Source organism: Leopardus geoffroyi, chromosome B3, assembly GCF_018350155.1.
Source record: "Leopardus geoffroyi isolate Oge1 chromosome B3, O.geoffroyi_Oge1_pat1.0, whole genome shotgun sequence".
NCBI lineage: Eukaryota > Metazoa > Chordata > Mammalia > Carnivora > Felidae > Leopardus > Leopardus geoffroyi.
The window spans coordinates 104,505,055-104,531,511 of NC_059337.1; the positions used below are offsets into that span (position 1 = coordinate 104,505,055).

The following is a 26,457-nucleotide window of genomic DNA, read 5'->3' on the forward strand; positions in this document are numbered from 1 at the left end:
AAGTCAAGGAAAGACGGAGGAACTGCTCCAGAGCCAAAGAAATGAGAGATTCTGCAACGTTAAGACAACGTGTGACTTTGAACTGGATCTTTATAAAACATCACTGGGACAATTAGTGAAAATTGGGCAGGGTCTGAGGAAGTAATACACCAGTGCTAATTTCTGCTAATTTCCTTATTTTGATGGTTGTATTGTGGTTATATGGAAGAATTCTTTCTTTTTGGAAACGTAAAAGTACTGGAGGGTGATGGGCACCATGACAGCAGCTTACTCTCAAAGCAGAAACATTTTATTTGTACAGTATTTACAACCTTTCTGTAAGTTTGAGATTGTTTCAAAATTTTTTCTTTAAAAAGCAGAATGCAGAGAACTAATCAATAGATCATTCTTAAAGAGCTGATAAAGTAATTCAATGAGATATAGAACTCCAAAAAACATAATTTTAATTATGATGAACTTTGTCCAATTCCTGTGTCTGCTGTGCACATACAGGTTCTTCAAAACGGTTTTAGTTTTGTCATTAATTGACCCAGAAATTTTTTTCACATGACTTTCAGAATCGCGCGCGCGCGCACACACACACACACACACACACACACACACACACACACACTCCTATTAGGATGGTGATAATGTTCGTAAGTGCTGTTCAGTAGAGAAAAACAATGTGAGTTCTATTTTTTTTTTAAATCAAACAAAAATGTAGGTATTACTATAAAAATAACTTCTCCCCCTTGTGGCAAAAAATGAAAATACATTTTACTGAAGAATCCTAATATAGAGGCACTTAGTATTACTCCTTCTAAAGTATTTTCACATAAACTCATGTGATCCTCTAAATAGCACACAACATTTGCAAACAATATACTTAGAGGTAGTTTCACAGTTCTCTTAGGTCAGCAGTGTCTAGATTCTGTGTGGATACTATTCTCTATAGCAAAAAGCTGCAGGTTTGATAAAACTGCCACAACAAAATACTACAGTTCAAAGGAACCAAATCTACCCACAGTATAAAGATTAATATGATAGGCAGATAAAAAGGGATGGTTTCACTTAAAGGCACCTGCCTATTTAAGATTACAGGGGCACCAAGAAGGCTTCCTACCTCTCAAAGTTTAATCCAAAAATTTTGAAAATCCACCATTTGAGATTAATTCCTCAGAGGTGGTTCCATCCAATCTGCAGACTTAGAGTATTAATACGAAGATACGTTGGAAGGGATAAGACATTTTCCTTCATTTAAGATTGCTAATAGTTAAAATAAAAGGAAGTCATTCATCTGAGCTATAAATAAATGAAACTTAACTTACTCATTCCAGATTCCTACACCTATTCTTAACCTTCCACACTTCTTCCAATTAAGTCACCAGTCACTGATAATTCTATGTGTTACTGACCTTCCAGTGATTATAAATTTAAGTGGTTTTTCAAAGTAAACTTAATTCCAGTTTCAGACTTTTAAATTAAAAGTGGCTCAGTTGGATACTGTTTCTTCAACATAGTAATATAAATATTAGTATCCTGGCTAAAATGAATTATTGACAATTTTAATACATGTTGCACAGTACATATTAATATAGAAAAATACATGTTATCAGCAGCATAATGTTGACCATGTTCTAATCCATTCCACCTGCTCAAATATTAGTGCAAATAATTATATATTTGTAATGCATCACTGCTGTCTAGCACAAATCTATGCCTTCTGAATAAATGACTTTCCTCTGAGGTTGTTTGCTGTTTGGAGTATGATGTGATATATTCATATTTAAATTGGCTTTGTACGGTGAGGCAGACTGCAACCATCTAAAACACTCAAAAAATGAACAAGTATGGTTAATTACTTTTCTCTCCCACCACAAGTGATATTCATCTCAAGAACTGAAGTTTACTGTTATCACCCAAATATTAGTGTTAAAGTATACAGGGCCAAATATTCAAAAATATCAATCTTGTTAAAGCCCAGAGTTATCAGCCTAAATGCTCCAAATCACCAATTAAAATTCTTACACTCTAACATGTCAGGTTTCTCTCTCATATACACTTGAGGAGTTGTTTCCTCCCTAAATTTGGAAAGAGAAAGGACTGATCAGTGGTAAGAATAAAAGTTAAGAGTCTTAACTCTTAAAAGATTAAACATGCATGTTTCCCCCTATATTTTCACTCCAGCATTAGCCATTTAAAAACTACCAAATGCATTAAATAATTAACACAATTGGCAAACGTATGACATTAAAATAGTCTGTGTTTGAAGGTAGAAATACTGATTTGCCCATATTTTCCAAGGTAGAGTTGTGATTTACTCCTATGTTATAAAACACTTGGACTCTTTCTTCTGTAAAAGTTAAGCAGATATAGTACTGTAATTGTGTAAAATAATACTACAGAGAACTTTTTGAAAGATTTCTATTAATTACAAACTTAATATTAAATTAAAATTTCATGACCACTTATAAAATTTTAAAAACCAAATTTAAAAAGTATGACCACACATTGGGAACAGTAAATGAAATACTGATCCTGTGTATCAACTTCATAGCCTAAACACTACAGTGGGAACCAAACATTGAATGAGAAGGAAATTAGACTAAGGAAAACTAATGAGTCTATCAAAATAAAAGACCTATTTAATGTTACATAAGGAGAATAGTGCACAGAACATCAAGAGTGAGTGAGAAAGATTTAGGTTTCAATCTGAGCCTTTTATTACCTACAGACTTTTAGCAGGTCTACTTAATGTTTTTTGTGGCTTAGATGTTTCATCTGTCAAATGGAGATAATACTACCCAACTCTTAAGGCTGTTTTGGAATCAAATGAGATGATGTATACAAATGGTTAGCATAGTGCATTGAATTTGAACCAATAAATGGAGCTATAATTATCTTTATTATGCATCAATATTTAAAAATTGTTGTTTTACTTTATGTAGAATTATTTACTCTAACAATATAAACTGGTCTTTTCCTCGAAAGCACATAACATATTTCAGGACCGAGTTTCTCAAGCGGAGAGAAGTATATTGAGTATTATAGTATTGAGTATAGAATTGAGTATAGTTAAATTAACTGGATGAAAGTTTAAAGTGCTTTTGATATCAAATTCTCCAATAGAAATCAGGAGAATTCGGTACACTTCTAGAAAGTACCTCACACTTCTGAGTCAATGCATAGTATGTAGGTGATATGAAACCTACTTTTGTATTGATAAAAAAAAAGTTAAATCCCAGATTTGAGCTTTTTAAGTTAATAACAAATTATGCACAGAGTGAACCTTGCTGACTCTCACATAACAGTTGTTCAAGCATGTTTTAGGCACTACCTTATAAACATGACCACCTTAAAAGGTTTTGTGGCATTTCAGGAACCAAAATCTCTTTATCTGGATACCTGTGAATATTCACCATCTTAGATGAGAAAAAGGCATTTTAAGGAAGCAGTACATTCTCCACTTTGAATCAATCTAATAATAAAATTATTTCACTGTAAGCCAGAAGGCTGATGTTCAGATAGTGAAAATTTAAAGTGAAAGAGGAAAGAAAATCATCTAAATATATCATAAGTTAATGTATTTAGCAGTTCTTTTTCAAAAAAGGAAGGTGCTAGGGACTTGCAACCATGGAGATGCTCAAAATGAGGCTAATACTTGTCTTGAAATAGTCAATGAGTCATCTGTCTAAAGATTCATTCAACTGTTATTTTATAATTCTTCATAAGGACTATTTATCTACTGTGGTCGACTGCCATTTTCAATACCATAACTTATCGAGGCTAAAACCTGTGTCCTGTATTTTAACATAATATACTTAAGTTGCAGAAAAATAATTTGCAGTGTTTTGGAGCATATTTTCCACTTCAAAACATTACATAGATATTGTCTGTTAGCTCCTGTAGAAATGCAGAAAACTGTAAGGATTCTCTTTAATCAAATGTTGTCTAATGTTACTAATATACAAAGTTCCATTATTGCTACTTAAAATTTTATCATGTGCATTTGAAAAACATCTTACTTATTGATCATCTTTTTTGAGTCATAAATTGTGGGCAAAATTTTATAGTGGCCATAAATATAAAAAATGCCTTAAAAATTGGAATAAAAAGAATGCAAGGAATGCACAGGGCTTTATAGAACAAAATTTTTTAAAGAAAGATAATCAGTTAAATTTCTAATCTTAGAAAAAAAAGTATTTTTCTTCTAAAAAAAAAAAAGGAGGTGAGAAGACCTATAAAAAATAAGGAACATCTTAAAAACTGAAATAGCAATAATTTAGAAAATTCAGTATGGATATCCTTAAGATGTAAAAAATGGAGTGAAATAAAAAAAACAATTGCAGGGAATTTGTTTATTAAGCATTAATGTTAACACTTCTAAATTAAGTATTCACTTATGAGTTTTTTTTGTCACTGCCTTGGTCAATGGACATAATGGAAAATATTGCACAAAATTCAAGCATGGAAATAATAATTAACAAAATATTTAAGCAACATGTTTATGTTTTACATTTAAAAAAATTAATCCAAACAAAATAATTTGAAGCACTTCTCTGATTTGGAAGTCTTAAAATGTTCTCTCGTGTTTTATTTAAGATTTTGTTTTCTCTTTCTCTCTCTCTTTTTTTTTTTTTTTTTTTTTTTTTTTTACAAATTGACACTGTACAAAGAGTTCAAATGGCCAGTAAAACTACTGCTTTAAAATTGTTGGCTTTAAGTAACAGAGGTATAATTTGAATTCACATCAGAGCTTTCTAAAATGGCAATAGTACAAGCATATGACTTTCTCTAGTATCCAAAATCTGTTCTGGCTCTCCCCTTGGCTAGGGAATAGAAAACTAGACAGCTTTCTAAAGCTGCCACAATTTTCTAAAATGCTTTGATAAAAGTTGGCATACTTTGTTTCTTTTGCTTACCTTGATAACACTGGGCTAAACAGAAAATTAAGAAAATTCAGTCAATAGTAACTTAAACAGTAGGTAGTGCTGGATCTGGAAGTTTTGGTAAGATTGATGACTATTCAGAAACATAGTCTTAAAAGAAAAGTAGTTTGCCAAAATTAGGCCAAAAAGCCTACATTAAAGGAAAAAAATGCCAAGAATGAGCTGAACATTAAAGTTTATCTGTTCTTAGAAGATTGCGAACAACACAAAGGGAACTGAAATACTACACACAGATAAGAATGAATTCTTGCAGAGCAAGTTTAGAGAGACTGTAGAGTAAATAGCCTTGCTAAATTTCCACTTGACGTTTAAAATTTTATAAGTGATTTATTATGTCACCATATTAAGCCAATTCAGTTAACTCCATTCAAGAATTGCTTCAGAAATGCCTTGAAAAAGATAATGACAGAAACTATAGATCTGAAAAGCAATCAGTCTTCACAAAGCTTGTCTCCAGACTTAGAATATATAATGCTATCTATCAATTACTGATTCCCCTTAAAATAGATTATCAATGTTCAGCCATCCCATCTTATTCCAGTTTAGTATTAAGAAAGTAATCTTAAAGGGATGCATTGTTGCTAAACACTGTCAATATTTCTCATATTTACCATTTAGACTATACCTCAACTTTACTTCCCTTATAATATTAAAATAATGAATAAATATGGTCCTTCAGTTAAGGTCTGCCACCTTACCTTAAGTGAAATATAAAATAAGGTAGACTTATTAATTTCTTGCTAGCATTGGCTTAAAATCTGTTTATGAAATAAGAAATAGTAAACTTTAAGTTTTTTTACCCAGAAAGCAGATGTATTCTGATCCACTCCTAATATCTACATAAAACATTTCATCATATTAGTTCAGTTTATAACATTTTTCTTGGAATACTATTGTTGTACCTCAGGGAAAAATCCAATTAACCAACTACAGAAATTATGCTCAGTTGTTAACCTTTTGAAAGAGGCAAAAGTTCTCTAAGAACACCTAAAATAACAATTGGTTAACAATTACCAAGTGCTGAAAAGGTCATTAAAAATTGGTAAATAATAAATGCAGTTTTGCTGTATTTTACCATCAATGCAAAATAGGATGGTGAAACTTCCCAATGGAATAGGTCAAAGAACATGAACTGGAACAGTGATAACATCTCATTTGTCTTCTGACACCAGCATTTTCCAGGATGAAAAGAGTGACACGTAGTTTCACATAATTTGAAATTTAGAATTTGAAATTTGTTAAGTTCAAGAATGGAATTAAAATTTAACTTAAGGGGAAAAAAGCAAAATATGGCCAGGTAGTGTCCAAATTTCAAATAAAATCTCAAGGGTAAGTATGGCTGCTGTTTTTCCAAACAGTCATTTTTCCATAAAATGTTGGCTGTGTCATAAGAAATCTCCTGTGCTTTCTGTCAACCAAGACCTGCTGAAGTACAACATGTTTCCCTTGTAAATTCAACCTCAGCTGAAATGTCGAGCAAGGCGGGCAGATCTATAGTCAGCACGAAGTTGTACGAAGGAGTGAAGAATGTTTTTGTCCAGATTAGCAAGTTGTTCTCCTGAGCAGACTTGCTTTAAATTATCCGGGGCGACTACCAGAAGATTGCAAAGTGCATGCAGAGTATCAAAAAGCTGTAATACCAGTGGGATCTGAATTAAGGAAAAAAAAAAAAAAAACAGCATTGAAACAAAATGATTTCTAGTTTTACAATTAGTTTTTAATCCTTCTCACTTATTTACTGTTATTCAGGAGTTACTAATGTGGGAGAGGTTCAATATATTAAAAAAATTTTAAAGCTTCAGAAAGTATTAAAACTCAAATATTTCAGACATTACAAAAACGTGGTATAATCTTTTTGAAAAGATATATAGTATGCCAGTTTTCTTCAATAGTTAACAATGATTTATACTTCTGTGGATTAGAATTAGTTATCATTAATTTAGCACTTTTCTTAAATAATTTAAACCTTAAGGAAAACTGATTTCAGAGAGATATACATGAAGAAAGAACATATTTTCCTGATGTGTGATATATACAGCTTTAGTTATGAAAGTCAACAATGTCATTTGAATTGTGGAACTGAAATATGGCCTTGTCTAAAATAAAGCACAAAGCAAAAATGTGTTAATACTGAAAATATGATTGGAACAACACTTTTCCAGTTAGAAAATGTTAGATCTGTCTTGCTACAATATCAAAAAGTTGTAAACTTTTCAGTAATGACAGTAAGTCAGCATGCATTCTTAACAGTCTGACTTATGTTCCTGAGCCTATTTACAAGCTTCCGATTTGTGAATACGTACCTTGAAGTCTTTGGCACACTTCCTATATTCAGCTACATCACAAATTGCTAACATGCCACCCATACAACTGTAGGAATATTGTTGAAGATGCTCATAAATAAGTCGATGAAAACGTACGCCAAGTTCCATCAAAACTGTATCCACATTCTTCCCATCCATGGAATTTTTAATCTTTTCCACTTGCTTTCTCACATAAGCACAGACTTTAACACAGGCCTGTAAAATTTTTTTCTACACTTATTACATAGAAATGGATATCAACTTAGATGAGGAGAAAATACATATAGCGTCTCACTGATTTCTAAGTATAAAAGAAAATAACTTAGAGCACAGTAAGATGCACCAATGAAAATGTTAATGAAATTATTAAGCAAAGCAGATATTCTTACTAGTATATTGAATCATTTTACTCACATTAGTATATTGAATCAAAACATTGTTTTCATCTTCTGGCTTAAAATCTGTTTTCTTTTGTTCTGCAGCCAAGATATGCTTCATCTGTCCAATCATACAATTTAACGTCCTAGAGAATTGAGAACACCATATATTTGATCCCTTTATTTAAAAATTTTTTAAAAATGTTTGTTTATTTTTGAGAGAGAGAGAAAGAGACAGTGTGAGCTGGAGAGGGGCAGAGAGAGAGGGAGACACAGAATCTGAAGCCGGCTCCGGGCTCTGAGCTGTCAGCACAGAGCTTGACATGGGACTCGAACTCAAGAACTGTGAGCTCATGACCTGAGCCGAAGTCAGACACTTAACCAACTGAGCCACCCAGGAGCCCCTTGATCCCTTTATTTTATAATCACTTTATATTATTTATACTAAATTGAAATTATTTAATTTCATAGCTCTGTAAAATTATTTATTGTTGGTAGATTTCAGATTTTAGAAAAAATAAATTCTAGGTCTTGCTATCAATGAACTCTGGTTTTGTTTAGATTCCTGCTCTTGCCCAATACTTTATTTAAGGTAATATTAAAGATCTTGGAAATCTGTCACTAACTTATTTCCTTATCAATTATATACAGAGAATGGTTAGCAAGAGGGGAAGATAGAGGGTTTAAGACGAATGGCCAACATTTGGAAGAAGACGTGAGAAGCATATGAGTTTACACTCTAAGGACAATCAGTAGGCTGAACAAGTGGTACTAAAGACCCAGTTGAGAAATGAGAGCATGGGTTTGTAGTGGTACCAATAACATTTGAGTTATGTGATATTCTCTAACAGCAATCAGTCACCCAGTTATGGTAATAAAAGAGACTGCACTGATCCAAAACTTAGGATCTGTAAGATAGTTATGGTTAATGGAAATATATTTTAGGGGAATTAGAAGGGACTAATTCAAGAGCTGGGTCAAGCAACCTAAGCATAATGATAAAGTAAAGCTAGGAAAAGGGTAATTGGCAAACGATTAATAAATTAAGGGCTAGAGCTCCTGCTGAGGTCAGAAAGCAGGTTGTGGAGTTGGAAGAACAAGAGGTTATGAGCAATGAGTGGGATATTCAAGTTTGAGGTTTTTGTTACCAATGATAACAAGGTCTAGCAGGATATGAGAGTAGGTAGCTAAAGTGAAGATGGTCAAGAAAATGAATGGGTCAGACACAAGGAAGTGGAAATGACCTACACTAAGGTTAAAAGAAAAACTGTGAGCCTGTTGCCCAAATTCTCAATAAATACAGGGGACTAACGTAAATGACTGAGAGATAACAGCAATAAGAAAAGATGATGTGAGCTTCAAAGGCAAAGAGGTTCTGACCTAATACCCACAGGTGGACACTGGTCTGAAAATACCAGAAGGGATCAGGTGGATGCTCTGCTTCCCTCTTTTACCCATTATCCATGGAAAATGGGTAAAAAAATTAGAAGTTCACATTCATGAGACCACTACAGATCACTGTGCTTTCAATTGGTCAACTAGTACAAAGACTTTGAGACCAAAGCTTAAAAAATTTTTTTAACATTTATTTATTTTTGAGAGACAAGAGGGGAGGGGCAGAGAGAGAAGGAGACAGAATCCAAAGCAGGCTCCAGGCTCTGAGTTTGCCAGCACAGAGCCCGATGCGGGGCCCGAACTCACAAACTGTGAGATCATACCTGAGCTGAAGTCGGACGCTCAACTGACTAAGCCACCCAGGCGCCCAAGACTAAAGCTTATATAGAAAGATATTAAGAAGATACCTAACAAATACATCTTTCCTGTACCTCTGAAAGCTTAATGTATCCAACCTCCCCATGTCCCAAATATGATTTTTAGGTATTCGGAGGCAAACCAAGAAGAAACAAATTAAGTTAATATGAGGGATTTAGGTTAGGAAAATACACACTTCTTGAAGGGATGATTATAATGTATATAAACATATTACATTATGTGAAATACTGTGTATGTATAATCTCCTGTTGTCCTGACTGAAAGCAAAAGGTAGAGGCCAGTTTTTAGGATTATTCTAAGCATATAATCAGTAAATTAAGCTCAGTAATTAATTCTATAACATGCCCTTTTCCCAGTTTTATTCTTTAACTTTATTTTTCTTTCCCTCATTATCATATACTCTACAGTATATTGATCTTAGTGAAAAGGTAATTGGGAGGTGACCTGCAAATTTGATACTACTAATAAAGTAAAAATTATTTACTTTTTCACAAATTAGAGTGAATTCCAGGCTCTCCTTGTAACAGCACTGTTAACTAACTTGCACTCAAATATGCTTTGTTGAATAGAAGAGAAAGGAACAGAATTACAATATATAAAGAAGATATGCCCAAACCTAGTAGCAAGGGCTTTAGCATTTGAATCCTAGCTCTACCACTACTAACTGTGCAATCTTGAGCAAATACTTTATTTCTTTAAGCCTCCATTTCCTCATCTGTAAAACAGAAATAGTATTTTCTACCTAATAAATAACACAAGTGAAGGTCCTTAACACTGTGCCTGGCACACAGCAAAAGCTTGATAAATGGTAACTGTCATCATCATTAGTAAGTATAAGACCACCACATCATCTCAAGAAAAGAGACTCACTGCTCTATACCGTAAACAGATAATTAACTACAAAAACTGTTACAAAAATTTTTGAACACAGAGTTTGCATTCACTTAATGAAATTTACTTACAGAAAATTAGCATATTTATTTAAAGCATTTCAGACATAACCCTGAAAATTCTAAATGAAAATAAAATCCTCTATGTTACATACCATTTTTAAGGAGTTTTGAAAGAGTAGGAGAAAGGAGGAGGAGGAGAAAACGATGGCTTCCAAGAATAGTTTTCAACTGAATCTAGTTTAAAAGAATCTAAACATACTAAAAACCATTTTCATGCTGCATTTATAATACTGTTTTTACAAAAATTTTAAAATTTTTAAAAAAATATTTATTTTTGAGAGAGAGAGACAGAGTGTGAGGCAGGGGAGGGGCAGAGAGAGAAGGAGACACAGAATCGGAAGCAGGCTCCAGGCTCCGAGCTGTCAGCACGGAGCCCGATGTGGGGCTCGAACTCTCGAACCGTGAGCTCATGACCTGAGCCGAAGTCGGACACTTAACCGACGGAGCCACCCAGGCGCCCCTAGTGTTTTTACAATTTAAAAAATGTAAGAGGCAAGGGGGGGGGGTGCCTGGCTGGCTCAGTGGGTGGAGCATGTGGCTTTTGGAGGACTGAGAGTCCAAACCCCACATGGGGGTGTGGATTTCAAAATAAAATCTTTAGGGGCACCTGGGTAGCTTAGTTGGTTAAGCATCTGACTTCAGCTCAGGTCATGATCTCATGGTTCATGATTCGAGCCCTGCGTCAGACTCTCTACTGTCAGCACAGAGCCTGCTTCCAATCCGGTCTCCCTTTCTCTGCCCCTCCCCTACCTCGCACATGGTCTCTCTCAAAAATAAACATTTAAAAAAATAATAACATAAAATCTTAAAAAAAAAAACAAAAAATAAAACTAACAACTTGCCTATCAATGCCAGTATCCAATTTCATCTCCATTTGTTCAATTATTTCTTTTTTCTTCTGAAGGCATTCAGATAACTTAGGAGAAGAGCTATTCAATGTTTAAAAGGAAAAAAAAAATCACATTAGTAGCCTTATAACTCTGAAAGTTTTTCATATGCATATGTATATTGTTATAAAAATTTATAAATACACAAACATACATATATATTATTTTAATTTGCTTGCAAATCCAAGAAGCACGTAAGTAGTAACTACAGTGCCCAATTCAAACTAGGAAATTATGCAGTATTACTATGCCTAATAGTCACACTAGGAAAAATTAACCATTTAGAAGAGAAGGAAGAAGATTTAGATTCATTACTTTTTTTTTTTAATATATGAAATTTATTGTCAAATTGGTTTCCATACAAAACCCAGTGCTCATCCCAAATGCCCTCTTCAATACCCATCACCCCCCCACCCCCCCACCCCCCATCAGCCCTCAGTTTGTTCTGTTTTTAAGAGTCTCTTATGCTTTGGCTCTCTCCCACTCTAACCTCTCTCTTTTTCTTTTTTTTTTTTTGGATTCATTACTTTCATCTCAGAGAAGATATCCCTCAAGAATATAAATATATGTGATTTTGAAATTTTGGGATTGTTTCGTTTTCTTCTTGTTTTGTTGTTTTGTGTTTGTTTCCTTTTTAATCAACAGTAAAAAACAAAACAAAAAATAAAAAACAAAAAATCCACTGGATATCTTAAGAATATAATCAATTATACTAATTAAAGTTTGGAGACTACAGCCAATCCAGTTGATTTAGCTTTCCTACACTAAAAAATAATTTTGACAATCATATTTGCCTTCTGAATGCCACCTAAATGTCAAAAACACACAAAATATTAAGGAATATGCAACTCTAACAGTTATGTGGATTCTTTGCTATGTGGCATTACAGTTCTTAAATTAGTACATTTCCTTTCAAAGTGTGATTTAGGGACTACAAGTGATCTTATCTTTAAGACTGTTTCTAGACTAATTTTTTGGCATATCAATGTTTACAATAAAATGTTTAAAATATTATCTTTTATATATTGTTCATCTTTTAATAGTACACATATAATTTTATAAGGCATGTTCACATATACTCCACCTTATTTAATCCTCACATGCTTGAAAAGTTCACATAAACTGATAGGAAAATATAAACCAAACCTTATTTAATGTCGTATATTAAAATCTGTCCTATTAATCTCATGAAATTTTTGTTGTAAGTCTTTATATGTACAGAACATTATAATATTCACTGACATACCAACAAAAATCAATTTGACTAACCTTATTAGTGGCATAAGGTGATCATTAAACTGCTTGTCAAAAAGATGAAAAATAGTATTGGCCTGTTGCACAACATCCAAAAAATAGAGATTTGCATTCCTAGAATCTGAAGAAGGAATTCCTAAAATTGGAAGGCATGTATGTATTAGAATCACACTTGAAGAAATTCATCTTGCTAACTGAAAAAATGAATGTGATATTATGAATAAAAGCAACTGCTATTTTAATAAATCAGCAATGATTTTTGTGGACAGAAAAGTAAAATTAAGCTTAATAATAAAATCAATCCAAAGTTTTTACACGCAAAGTTTCACCATCTACTCAGTTTTCATTATTTGCTGAGATAAACAAAAAGTACATCAATAAATGAATCATCTTGGTCTGTATCTTTTCTTTCCTACTCTCTCATGCCCAGTGGTTCACATGAGCCATGAACCACTTCCACCATTTTTCTTATAACAAGGCCTCATTATCTCAGTTAAAATAATTTTTTTGTTACTTTCCTGGGTTCAAATCACTTTATCTTTTCTGTTAATATATTGTTGCCAGAGTAATATATTTAAATTTACACATTTCACTCATCTTGCTATTATTTCTTCAAAAATATTCAAAGTCTCCTCGCTGTCTACAAAAAAATTCTTTCAGCATGCTATTCAGGTGACTCCACATGCTGACTCCAAAAAAGAGAGCTGACCTCTCCAGATTTCAGATTCATCTTTTTTGTAAAAGAGCAATAGATAAACTCTAAGATACATTCTAACCTTAGATGTCTATGTTTCTGGCGAAAATTAAGAAGCATAATGGGCTAAGGACAATATTCATACATGAGAAAATAAAAGTTTAATACCTAGAATTCTTTATGGGATGATGATTTTTTTTCAAAGTTTTAAAAATGAAAACAAAAGGGGTGCCTGGGTGGCTCAGTTGGTTAAGCGTCCGACTCTTGATTTCGCCTAAGGTCATGATCTCATGGTTGTGAGACAGAGCCCTGCATTGGCTGCATGGAGCCTGCTTACGATTCTTTCTCTTCCTCTCCCTTTGCCCTTCCCCAACCTGTGCACATGCTTGCACACGCTCTCCCTCTTTCTCAAAAAAAAAAAAAAAGAAGATACGATAAAATCACCAAATAGTAAGAAAACTAAAGACTCCAACACAAACTTAGAAAGAAAATTAAGTCAGTACACATGTAGAAAATACCAATCCTTATTATTAATGGAAGATACAAAAGGTAATATTTATGTGTGTTTTCAACCATTAAATTAAAGGTTTTTAAAGAATATCCAAAGGCATCTGGGTGGCTCAGTGGTTGAGCGTCTGACTCTTGATTTCATCTCACATCATGAACCAGCAGTATGGGACTGAGACCTGCCTCAGGCTCTGTCCTGAGCATGCAGCCTGCTTAAGATTCTCTCTTCCTCTGCCCCTCTCCCTCACTCATGTGTGCGCTCTCTCTACATAATTAAAAAAAAAAAAATCCCTTTATTCTAAAAAAATATTCAACACTATGCAAAGAATTAGTACAATCATAAAGGTCAATAACAGTGTAAATTACTGCAAAAAAAAAAAAACCCTTTTGCAAAACTGTATATGTATAGAAATTTTGAAATTGGTAACACACTTTGTGTGTGTGTGTGTGTGTGTGTGTGTGTGTGTGTGTGTGTTTGTAAGTAAACTCTGCCCTCAACGTGGGCTTGAACTCATAATTCAGAGATCAAGAGTCACATGCCCTACCAACTGAGCCAGCCAGGGGCCCCAGGTACCACACTCTGAACTGCTAATTTCACTTCTGGGATTTCATACGAAGAAAATAATTCAAAATAAGGAAAACACTCTAAGCTCTATAATGTTCACTGCAGCATTATTTATATTACTGAAAAGATTCAAGATATCTAGAAATAGGGGATAGTTAAGTTTACTTAACTTTATTATATATATGCATGACAGAATTTTATTCTATCATTAGAAATAACAGCAGTAAATACTAACTAAATGGCTGCATGGAAGAAAGTTTATGAATATAAGAAACATTCTCACCCCTAAGCCCTTCCAAATTGTGAATACATACAACTATTAAAATGAAGATGCTAGATTTCCATATGAGCTTAATAACAGATCCTTCATACCATATGGATTCAAATTCATGTTATCTTTTTTCATTATCTTCTTTAATCTTCATACCTTTGAGGTATTATTACCCAATACAAATTGCCACATTAAGTCATTTGCAAGTGGCAAATGTTAAATACTCGATGTCAAGATCTGCTGTAATTAGGGCACCTGGCTGGCTCAGTTGGAACAAAGCATGTGACTCTAGATCTTGGGGTCGTGAGTTTGAACCCTACGTTGGGTGTAGAGATTATTTAAGAAAATGAATAAACTTAAAAAAAAGAAAAAAGAGTCTGCTGTACTTGTTAAAAAAAATAGCAGGCTACAAATGTTTATCTACATCATGAGAGCAAATAAAAAAATGGGTAAGAATAAACCACAAGGTTACTGAATTATGGGTGAGTAAGCTTCAATGTTAAAAACTTTATGAAATGATGTGACATACAGTCAATAAACATTTTTGAGCATCTACTATGTGCTTTCTAGGTGCCAGACAATAACGGTGAATAAGACAGATTAAGATTCCTAGCCACAAGAGCATACATGCTGTTCTCTTAAAATACTGTCTCCAAATTCTCAATTCACTCCTTCACCTCATTCAGCTCTCTGGATCATGTCTCCTCAGACAGGCAGTCTCTGACCATCCTTCCTCAAAAAAAAAAAAAAAAAAGCCCTCTGTTCCTGAATTTCCCATCCCAATTCCCCAACACTTCTCATTAACTCTTACTCAATTTTACATTGCACTTTCTAGTCATTTGTCTATCCTTTCCCTGAGATTGAAAGCTCCATGAGTGCAGGAGTAGGCACTTAAAAGGTATGTGTTGAATTAATCAATTCTGGTTAGTGGAGGCAGATGTTAACAGATGAAAATTTCATTGCGAGAAGTGCTATGAAAAACATTAATTCAGTGACGAAATAATGAGTTACTGGACTGGGAGAGGTGGGCTACATTGGCTAGTGTGATCAGCAAAGGACTCTTTGAGAAGGTGACCTCTTAGTTGAGATCAGAGGTTAAAAAGCCAGGCATTGAAGAGCTGAAGGAAAAGGATTTGAGGGATAGGGAAACACCAAGTGCAACAAGCCTGAGTGGGAAAAAAGAATGAAGGCCAGAGCGGTTGAGGTAGTGAGAGGAAGTGCAATATGAGATGTGGATGAATACATAAGAGGAGGACAGATCAAAAGCCATGCTTTTGTGAAGTCTGTTATTATTTTCCCCCTAAAAGTAACAGGAAGTTACTAACGGGTCTTAAACAAAGAAATAATAATCAAACTGACTATTATGTGGAGTCAGTACTGTGCAGAAGTGAGCATGTACACAGAAAGGCCAGTTAGGAGTAGACAGAGATGACGGTATGTATGTATATATGTATGTATGTATATATGTATGTATGTATGTATTTTAAATGTTTTATTTATTTTTGAGAGAGCGAGCGAGCTAGGGAGGGGCACAGAGAGAGGGAGACATGAATCTAAAGCAGGCTCCAGACTCAGAGCTGTCAGCACAGAGCCTGATGTGGGACTCGAACTCACAAACCATGAAATCATGACCTGAGCCGAAGTCAGACGCTTAACTGAGCCACCCAGGTGCCCTGAGATGATGGTATTTACATTAGAGTGGCATCAGTAGACCTTGAGAAAAGTAGATGAATTTGAGTTATGTCTGCAAGTATACTAATGGGATTTGCTGATAGACTGGCTATCAGCATTCACGAAAAGGAAAAATTACGGCAACTCCTATGTTTGGGGCCTGAACAACCCATAAATAGTAATACCTTTCAAACACATGGAGAAAAATGGGAGTCAAACAGATTTAGATGGAAGATAAAGAGCTTCATTAGGCATATGTTATATCTGAGATGCACAATAGACAGGTGGAAAGTTCAGAGGCAACTGGATTAATGGGACTGGGATTTAGGGAAGAAGTCATTATTACCCTATGAATACCAGTAAACCCAAAAGACCAAAAGCAAAAGAAAAAATTTTAATATGAATTCATTCCTTTCCAGGCTTATTTTGGAATATTTTTCTTTCTACACCTTATATTACTCAATTGCCTCAACAAGAATTGCTGTCATCCTTATTTCTGCTCCCTTGACATTTTATAACCTATAGCATTGTACTACAGTCTGCCCATACGCTGCAGTAACTTATGTAGCTTGCCCTGCCCTGCTTGATGTAAGAAATATGAGACAACTGTGTCTTTGTGTAACTTTCAGCACCTGGAAAACCCTTGCATTAAAGAAGCTCAAAAAGCATTATTCATTGCACTGAACTGAATTCGATGTATAAAGTTGAATATATATAAAACAATATTATGCATACAGTGAACTAAGCATGATTAAAGAAATTTAATGCAAATTATAAGACAAATAAATATACTTACCAGCAAGTCCTGTTTCCAAAGCATAATCGATATGCTCAATACATAAAAATTCCACAAGAATGGTAAAAATTCTAAAGGCATTCCTTGGTAAATCAGAAGGATCAGAAAGCTTTAAAAAGAAAAACCAAACACATTACTCCTCAAGTCTATCTTAAAAAAAAAAAAAAAGCAACTTTTTTTTTAGCAATCAATTTTGTCTAAGATGTAGCCAGTGTTCAGATATCAAAATAACTTATACTCCCATTCCCACCCCCAATGCCTCTCTCACATACATAGACATATAGTTACAATGCTCCCGATTTGTCTACAATTCTCCCGGCTTAGACTAGATCAGTGTTTTTCTCACCTGGATTGCAATCCATTAGTGGATTGTGACAAGAAAGAGAGGAGAGAAGAGAGAATCAATAGAAAATGAAGTACAATGTACATATTAAAACCAAATATAGTTTAATGAGATGCACATACACGCAAAACATAACACATACACAAACATACATATAACAAATGTCCCCTGGGCTGCCATGTAAAATCCATTTCCTTTTTTTTTTTTTAATGTTTATTTATTTTTGAGAGAGACAGAGTGAGTGGGGAAGGATCAGGGGGACAGGGGGACAGAGGATTTGAAGCAGGATCCATGCTGACAGCAGAGAGTCCAATGTGGGGCTCAAATTCATGAACTGCAAGATCATGACCTAAGCCAAAGTCAGATGCTTTAACTGAGCCACCTAGGTGCCCCTGTAAAATCCATTTCTTATTGTAGGTTGTGGTGAAAGAAGTTCCAGAGCCACTAACTTTAACAAAAGCTATTCTAGCAAAACTCAAAATAAGAAGGATTCTTTATTCTACTGGGGGAGGAGATGGGGAAATCAGTAGCCGATGCACTAAACTATGACAGGCTCAAATCCCAGCTTCATCACTCCCTGGTTGAGTAAACCCTTAAGATGTTATTTAACCCCACAAGGCCTCACTTTCTCATCTGTAAGGTGGGAATACTATTAGCAGTACTTATATCCTAGTCCAGAGGTGAGAATAAAATACGAAAATGCGCATAAAGTATTTTTAGCACAGTGTTTGGCACACAGTAAACTCCCAAGTGTTCATTTTGCTGTTGATGTTGCTGATGATTACTCAGTAAAAGAATTATTAACGTCACAGTGAGAAAATGAAATCTCTATTTAAAAAGTTAGAAAATTACCTCTCAACTTCTTATAACTGCTTCCTGTATTGTTTATCAATTGATTGTTGCCTCTTTGTAGTCTCCATTCATGTACCTTTCTCAGAGTAATGATTATCATCTGATATAAAGAGGGGGGAGTTGAAATACACAGCCCACTTTAAAAGATCTATTATAAATACTGATTTGATATTACTCGATTCCCTTCCTGGTCTTCTTAATACCACTCCCCAAAGTTTATTCTTCACTAGTCACTCTAACCACAACCTTCACCTCTCTTCTTTGCTCACTGATGCTCAACAGATGCCCTTAACTAGCTATAAGCTAGAAAGGTCTCAAATCAATGGCCTCAGTTTCCACCTTAAAAAACTAAACAAAGAAGGGCAAATGAAACCCAAGTAGGTACCAAAAAAAGAATAAAGAGTGCAAATTGATGAAACAAAAAAGAACAGAGAAAAATCAAAGATACCAAAAGCTGATTCTCTGGGAAAATCAATAAAACTGATAAACCTCTAGCTAGACTGATCAGGAAAAAAAGACACAAATTACCAATATCAAGAATGAAAAGGTGACATCACTATATATTCTACAGATATTAAAAGGACAATAAGGAACTATCATGAACAACTTAATCCCAATAAACTCAACAATTTATGTAAAATATACAAATACTTAAAAGACACTACCAAAGTTCAATTAAAAAGAAATAGATAACCTATTTCTAAGTCTATTCAAGAAGTTGAATTTGTAGTTAAAAACCCTCACAAAGAAAACCGCAGGCCCAAATGACTTCCCTGGTAAATTCTCCCAAACATTTAAGGAAAAAATAATACCAATTTTATACAAACTCTTCCAGGAAATTGAAGAGGAAGGATTATTTTCCAACTCATTCTACAAGGCCAGTATTACCCTGACAACCAAAACTAGACAAAGACATTATGAGAAAAAAGTATATGTATTAAGTCAATATCCCTCATGAACACAAACACAAAAATTCTTGACAAAAGTTCGGCAAACCTAATCCAACAAAATATACATGGGATAACACATGGTGAACAATTGGGGTTTATCCAAGAAAGGCAAGGTTAACTTTTGGAAATCAATGTAATTCAGCACATTAACAAAATAAAAAGAAAGCATTTGACAAAATATAACACCTAATCTTATAAAATTACTTAGAAAAGTAGAAATTAAAGAATTTTGTCATTCTGATTAAGAGCATCTGTGAAAAACCTACAATTAGTATCATACTTAATGGTGAAACACTGAATACTTTCTTTTTTTTTTTAATGTTTATTTTTGAGTGAAAGAGAGAGAGAGAGAGAGAGAGAGGCATAGACAGAAGGAGACACAGAATCCGAAGCAGGCTCCAGGCTCTGAGCAGGCAGCACAGAGCCCGACGTGGGGCTCAAACTCATGAAACATGAGCTCATGACTTGAGCCGAAGTTGGATGCTTCACCGACTGAGCCACCCAGGCGCCCCCTGAATGTTTTATTCTTAAGGTTAAGAATAGTACACAGTGTTTACTCAAACTGCTTCTATTTAACACTGAACTGGAGGTTCTGACCAATGCAATGAGGCAAGAGAACAAAATAGCAGGTTTTTATACTTGAAAGGAATAAGTAAAACTGACTTTATTGGCAGATAACATGATTGTCTATTCAGAAAATCCTGTGGAATCTACAGAAAAAAAAAAAAAACTATTAGAACTAATAAGTGAGTTTAGTTAGGTTGCAGGTATAAAATCACCATATAAAAATCAACTGTTTTTCTATACACTAACACAGAGTATCAAAAATACAAATTAAAAAAATACTACTGACATTACATTAAAATAGCACAAAAAATACTAAACACTCAGGGATAAACCTTGTGTGCTAAGAATTAGAAAACATTGCTAAGGAAAATTAAAGAAGATCTAAAAAAATGGAGAGATATACGATGTTCATAGACCAAAAACTCAATATTGTTAAGATGTTAATTGTCCACAAACAGAACTACAGATCCAATGCAATCAAAATCAAAATTTCAAATTTTTTTCCCCTGAGACTGACAAACTGATTATAAGACATATGAAAATATTAGAGGACTTATACTACCTGACTCAAGACTTATAGTGATCAAGACAGTGTAGTCTTAGCACAAACACAAGTAGGTCAATGGAACAGAGTCCAGAAATAGATCAACATATAAACTCTCAAATGGTTTTTGACAAAGGTTCCCAAGCATTTGGTGGAGAAAAGATAGCTTTTCAATAAATAATGTTTAAACAGCTGGATACTAAATGCAAAAAAACAACAACAACAACAAGAAAAAAACCCAAAACAAAAAAACCCCACCTCTGATCCATGCATCACATGACATGCATAAGTTAACTCAAAACTGATTAAAGACCTAAATGCAAAATCTTAAACTATTAAACTATTAGAAGAAAACATAATAGGAAGTCTTTGTGTCTTTGGGTTAGGCCAAGATTTCTTATATCTGATACCAAAAATTCTGATACCATCCATAACAGAAAAGTGTTAAATTGGATTTCACCAATATTAAGAACTTCTCATCATCCATATTTCATCAAATGAAACACTACTGTTAAGAGATTAAAAAGACAAGCCACAGACTGAAAACATTTGCAAATCACATTTCTGATAAATGAAATGTAACCAGAACACAGAACTCTCAAAAAATAAGAGAACTCAATTTTTAAAATGTACAAAAAATACCTCAAATATATACAAATAGCAAATAAACACATGAAGACAGTCAACATCATTAGTCGTTAGGAAAATGCAAACTGAAATCATAATGAGATATCACTATCCACCATTAGATTGTCTAAAATTAAAAAGACTGATCATACCAAATGCTGGAGGTCATGGGGAAGCAAATGAAACTTTCACATATTGCTGGTGGGAATGTCAAATGAAACCACCACCTTGGAAAACAGTATGGCAGTTTCTTTAAAAGAAATACCACATGACTCACCTGTATTACTACTAAGTATATATCCAAGAGAAATGAAAGCTTATGTCTGCATAAAGACATATGCATGAATGTTCACAGCAACTTCATTCATTAATAGTCAAACAATGAAATCAATCTGAATGTCTATCAATAGGTAAATACATAAACTGTGGTATATTCATGCAAAGACATACTACTCAGCAATAAAAAGGAACACAGTAAATAATATACACAACATGGATGAATTCTTAAAGAATCGTGCTGAAAAAGCAAGAAACACGTGTACATATATTCTACATACCATTTATAAAATACTATATTATAATATCCTATATACCATTTATAAAAAAATTCTAGAAAATTAATCAACCTCTCGAAGACATCCTATTTGGCTTTCAAGACTCAGTCCTCAAATGTCGACTTCTTTTTGAAAATGAATCTACAGTGACATAAAGCTGTTCAGTCTCATGCAAATGAGAACAGAAGTGGAGGGAGAGGAAAGGCAGATTATAAAAGGACAAAGGAAACTTTTTGGGGTACTGGATCTGTTATCTTGATTGAAGTTATAGCTTCAGAAATGTAGATATAACTTATCAAAGTTATCAAATCATGTGGTTTAAATGCATGCAGTTTACTGAATGTCAAAGATATCTGGAAGTTATTTTTTAAAAAAGGAAAAAAAGGACCAATTACACTGCCCTTTTTAATTTTAATATTTTAATTTTGTTTAAATCCAAGTTAACATAGAGTGTAACAATGGTTTCAGGAGTGGAATTTAATGATTCCTTACTTACATGTAACACCCAGTGCTCATCCCAATAAGTGCCCTCCTTAATGCCCATCACCCCACTTAGCCCACCCTCCCCCACTCAACACAGCTCCAGCAATCCTCTGTTCTCTTTAAGAGTTTCTTATGGTCTCTACTTTTATTTTTCCATCCTTTCCCCTAGGTTCATCTGTTGTTTCTTAAATTCCACATATGAGTGAAATCATATATTTGTCTTTGACTGACTTATTTTGCTTAGTTAGCATAATACTCTCCAGTTCCATCCATGCTGTTGCAAATGCCAAGATGTCAGTTTTGATTGCCTAGTAGTATTCCACTGTATATATACCACATCTTCTTCATCCACTCATCAGTCGATGGACACTTGGGCTCTTTTCATAATTTGGCTATTGTTGATAGTGCTGCTATAAATACTGGGCATTTTTGTACCCTTTGGATAAATACCCAGTAGTACAATTGCTGGGCTAGAGGGTAGCTCTATTTTTAAGTTTTTGAGGAACCTCCATACCATTCTCCAGAGTGGCTGCACCAGCCTGCATTCCCATCAACAGTGCAAGTTACACTGCCCTTTTTAATTATCCTTTAAAGCTTCCATCATCAACTACAAGGTCAAGTCTAAATTTCTAAGCAGAGTACACAAAAAGTTTCTGTCTACATTTTCAACTTCCTTTTTTATTACTCTCCAATGTACATTTTTATTTCAAGCATTTTATGCTGCACAGCCAATCTTTATGTCTTTTTTTTTTTTTTTTTTTTTACAGGAAGAAAGCCATTTGACATCCACCAAGGATTTTTTTTTTTTAACATTTTTATTTATTTTTGAGAGACAGAGAAAAAGAGAGAGAGAGAGAGAGAGTGCAAGTGGAGGGGGGGCAGAGAGATAGGGAGACACAGAATCCAAAGCAGGCTCCAGGCTCCGAGCTGGAGCACAGAGCCCAACAAGGGACTTGAAACCATCAACTGTGAGATCATGACCTGAGCCAAAGTTGGACGCTTAACTGACTGAGACACCCAGACAGCCCTATGTATGTCTTTTTATATGTAGTATTCTCTCTGCAAGAATTACCTTCTTGTAGATATCCTATGTAGCTTTCAAGACTCAGGCCTCAAAAGTTCCCTTCTTGTAATCTTTTATAAAAAATACTCTTCTTCAATTACTTCACCAGGCAGAGCTGGTTGCATCTTCTTTGGTCCCAGCAGGATATACCTACTTTGCACTGATTCTTTATATGCTACCTCCTTTCTCCACACTATTCGAAAGTAAGGTATATGTCTTTCATTTATATCCTCAATGTCTAACATGGCAGCTGGTACAAAGTAAACACATAATGTTGCTGGATCAGAATGCACTGAATTGAACTAAATTTCTATCTTGTAAGTTTCCAGACAAAGGTCATGATTTAGAGCTAGTTACTGTGACTCAAACAATATAATGTTGACAGTTTCAAGTTCGATGACCTTTAGAAATATTTTAACCTATTTCCAGCATTCAGAAAACTAGACACAGTAATTTACCAAATATATCCATAACCCCCAGATGTGTCATCTTAACATTTTTCCAAATGTACTTCAGATCTGGGGGGTGAGGGGGTCCTACATTATAAATATGGATACAGTCCCTTAGGTACTCCTCCTTCATGGCAACCACTATTCTGAATTTATCATGCCTATGCTTGTCTACATCCCTAAATGATATAAGGTATAGTTTTACTTTTTAAAAATTTATATAGAGGTATTATACTGAATATATCTTTTCCCCATCTTGTATTCAACACTGTATTTCTGAGATTTGCTAATGTTGATACATGTAACTCTAGTCATTTAAATTGTTATATAGTTTTCTAGTGTATCAACAATGTCAGTTTATCAATTCTCTTTTTGAGGCACACTTAATTTGCTTCTAATTTTTTACCATTATAAACAATGTGGCACATATACCTATTAGTTTCTCTAAGGAATTCTCAAGTTACTATCCAAAGTAAAGATACAATTTTTATTCCAATGGCAGTGTATGAAAATATCTATTGCTCCCCATCCTTACCAACACTTGATATCATCAGACTTAATTTTTGCAGACTGAATGAGATACTATTTTCCCTATTTTACGTTTCATTTTCCTATTAGTGAGAGTGAAAATCTTATTGGTAATTTGCATTTTCTCTATTTGTTTATGTGTAGCCTTTGTTTTCTATTGATTTATGTGTGTAATTTATACTGATTTACCGTCTGTCAATATAAAATATATAAACCATATACACATCAATACAAATAAAAAATTAAGATGGTCTCAACTCTCATTTCCACTGCTTAAGAGGTACATATCTCAGTTTCTTCATCTGTAAAATGGAATAAAAACCTCACAAGGTTGTTACAATGATTAAATGAGTAATGTATACCTAAAGTGCTCTGAACATGGTATGTGCTATACAATTATGTGCCACTATTATTTGTTTCCCATAATCTTCTGCTAGTAATACTAGCTATAAATACTTCTTGCAGGCTGTGACTTATCTGTTTACTTTGTTAAAGTGTGTTTGTTGGACAGAAATTCTAAATTTTAATAGAGTCAACTTTTCATTCTTTTCCTTTAATACCTGGGTTCTTAAAACATCCTTCTCTCCCTAATGCTCTATATTTTTATAAGATAGTTCTAAACCTCCCTTTCATGTATTGATTTAATACCTTAAAAAAATTTTGGTATATTCAACTCATAAAATTATATTAAAATATACTTCTAAATAACTTTAAAAATAATTCTGTTCTTCAAAACAAAAACTCTATCTTTATTACAAAAAATAGTTGTACCTAACCAGACAGCAGATTTAGATCTTATTACAAGGCAAAAATTAAAATACACAACTATATATAAATAAAATAAATTTACAATTACTCTTACCCTATGACATCTTTCAAAGGCTTGTTTGGTTTCTTGTAAAAGATTAACCACCACTTCTTGAGATAGGAAAGTTTCCCCATGAGTATCGATACTTGGCCCCAGTGGTAAGTTAGTACGTTGTCTAATTCTCTCTTTCAAATCTTGAATACTAATGGATCATGACAACAAATAAAAAGAGAACACTTTATTATACACAGATTTCAATTTCAAATGCTGTTCAACTTAGTACACATCAACAAAGAAAAATGGACTAACTGCCAGGAGACCTAAAAGTTCTAATTCCAATAAACTCTAGTTCTATAAAGTGAAACAAGCCTTAATGTCTACACAGAAGACTTTCATCTGAAAAATTAGTATATTTGGAGTTAGGACTTTTAAAGTCTTTTTCAGCTCTATAATTCTGACTCAATAGCCAAAAACTCCTTATTTGGTTTCCTTAGCAAGTGGACTATTCCAAATTAGTTAATATAACTAAATGGTCCTTCTTAAAATAAACTTTAAAAATTTAATGCTTTTTTAAATACATTTAACCATTTTAACATACTTCTTATTTCTTCATTATTATTAAATAAGATATATTAACCATAATATAGCTTTTCTTAATGACTGAGTAACCAGTCACTTTGAACATTTATTATACGGTGGTATCTTTAGGTTAAACTTCTTTTGCTCCTAGACTACCTAACTCTGGAGTATTGTGAACATTTTTTTTTCAGATGTTATTTATTTTTTTTTAAAGTAATCTCTACACACAATGGAGGGCTCGAACTTACAACCCTAAGATCAAAAGTTGCATGCTCCACCAACTGAGCCACCCAGGAGCCCCAAACTAATTTTTTTTTTTAAATTCTCATGGTTGTTCTTTAGTTTTTTTCTTCCCTTATTTGCTGCTGCCTTTCAGATGTCACTTTTTAAGTTTATTTATTTTGTGAGAGAGAGACAGAACACACGTGCACACACACGTGCACACAAGCACAAGCAGGAGAGAAGCAGAGAGAGGACAGAGAGAGAATCCCAAGCAGGCTCTACATTCCATGCTGAGTCCGACGCAGGGCTTGATCTCACAACTATGAGATCATGACCTGAACTGAAATCAACAGTTGGACACTTAACCTACTGAGCCACCCAGGTGCCCCCAAGATGTCACTTCTTATTCCTAACTATAACCTCTCCCTGATCATTATGTAGTATATGACAAACTGGGAATCAAGAAAGTGATTTGAGTATACTCTGGACTCTAATTACATGGCTCTGCATAAGTCATTCTGCTTCATACTAAAAATGACTGGGTTCCACATAGTTGAGATCTGGATAACTAAGATGCCACCAATTCTTAGAACAAATCATTTTCTTCTAGTATGTGAATACTCCCAGGCTTTAGGTATTAATTAATTAATTTTATGCCCAAGTCATTAAAAGCTCAGGGTACTTAAAATGTAAACTATTTGCTATTTTTTTTTCCACACCTGCAACAACAAAAACTGATGTGCTTCCTAGTTAATAACCTGGAATAATTTATTCAGTCTAGGAAAAAAAAAGGCGACTATTTATAGTGCTGGTATTCTGCTTTACATTTTAATTACATCATGTTAGGTCATTTCAATACATGGTTCAAGAGACAGGATTTGATCAGTGGTGTCATAAATAAGCTGG

General features: G+C 33.9%; 1 protein-coding gene across 1 annotated transcript in view; it reads right to left on the minus strand.

The window, feature by feature from the left end:
* Positions 1 to 267: 267 nt before the first annotated feature.
* The window catches only part of EXOC5 (exocyst complex component 5), a 61,389-nt gene continuing 35,199 nt past the window's right edge, over positions 268 to 26,457 (minus strand). Inside the window, exons 12-18 of the mRNA XM_045451079.1 lie at positions 24,805 to 24,952; positions 16,983 to 17,091; positions 12,494 to 12,614; positions 11,180 to 11,266; positions 7,649 to 7,757; positions 7,235 to 7,450; positions 268 to 6,580 (exon numbers count right to left, since the gene is read on the minus strand). Coding sequence (XP_045307035.1) covers positions 6,392 to 6,580; positions 7,235 to 7,450; positions 7,649 to 7,757; positions 11,180 to 11,266; positions 12,494 to 12,614; positions 16,983 to 17,091; positions 24,805 to 24,952 — 979 coding nt within the window. The 3' untranslated portion in view covers positions 268 to 6,391. The remainder of the gene's footprint in view (positions 6,581 to 7,234; positions 7,451 to 7,648; positions 7,758 to 11,179; positions 11,267 to 12,493; positions 12,615 to 16,982; positions 17,092 to 24,804; positions 24,953 to 26,457) is intronic.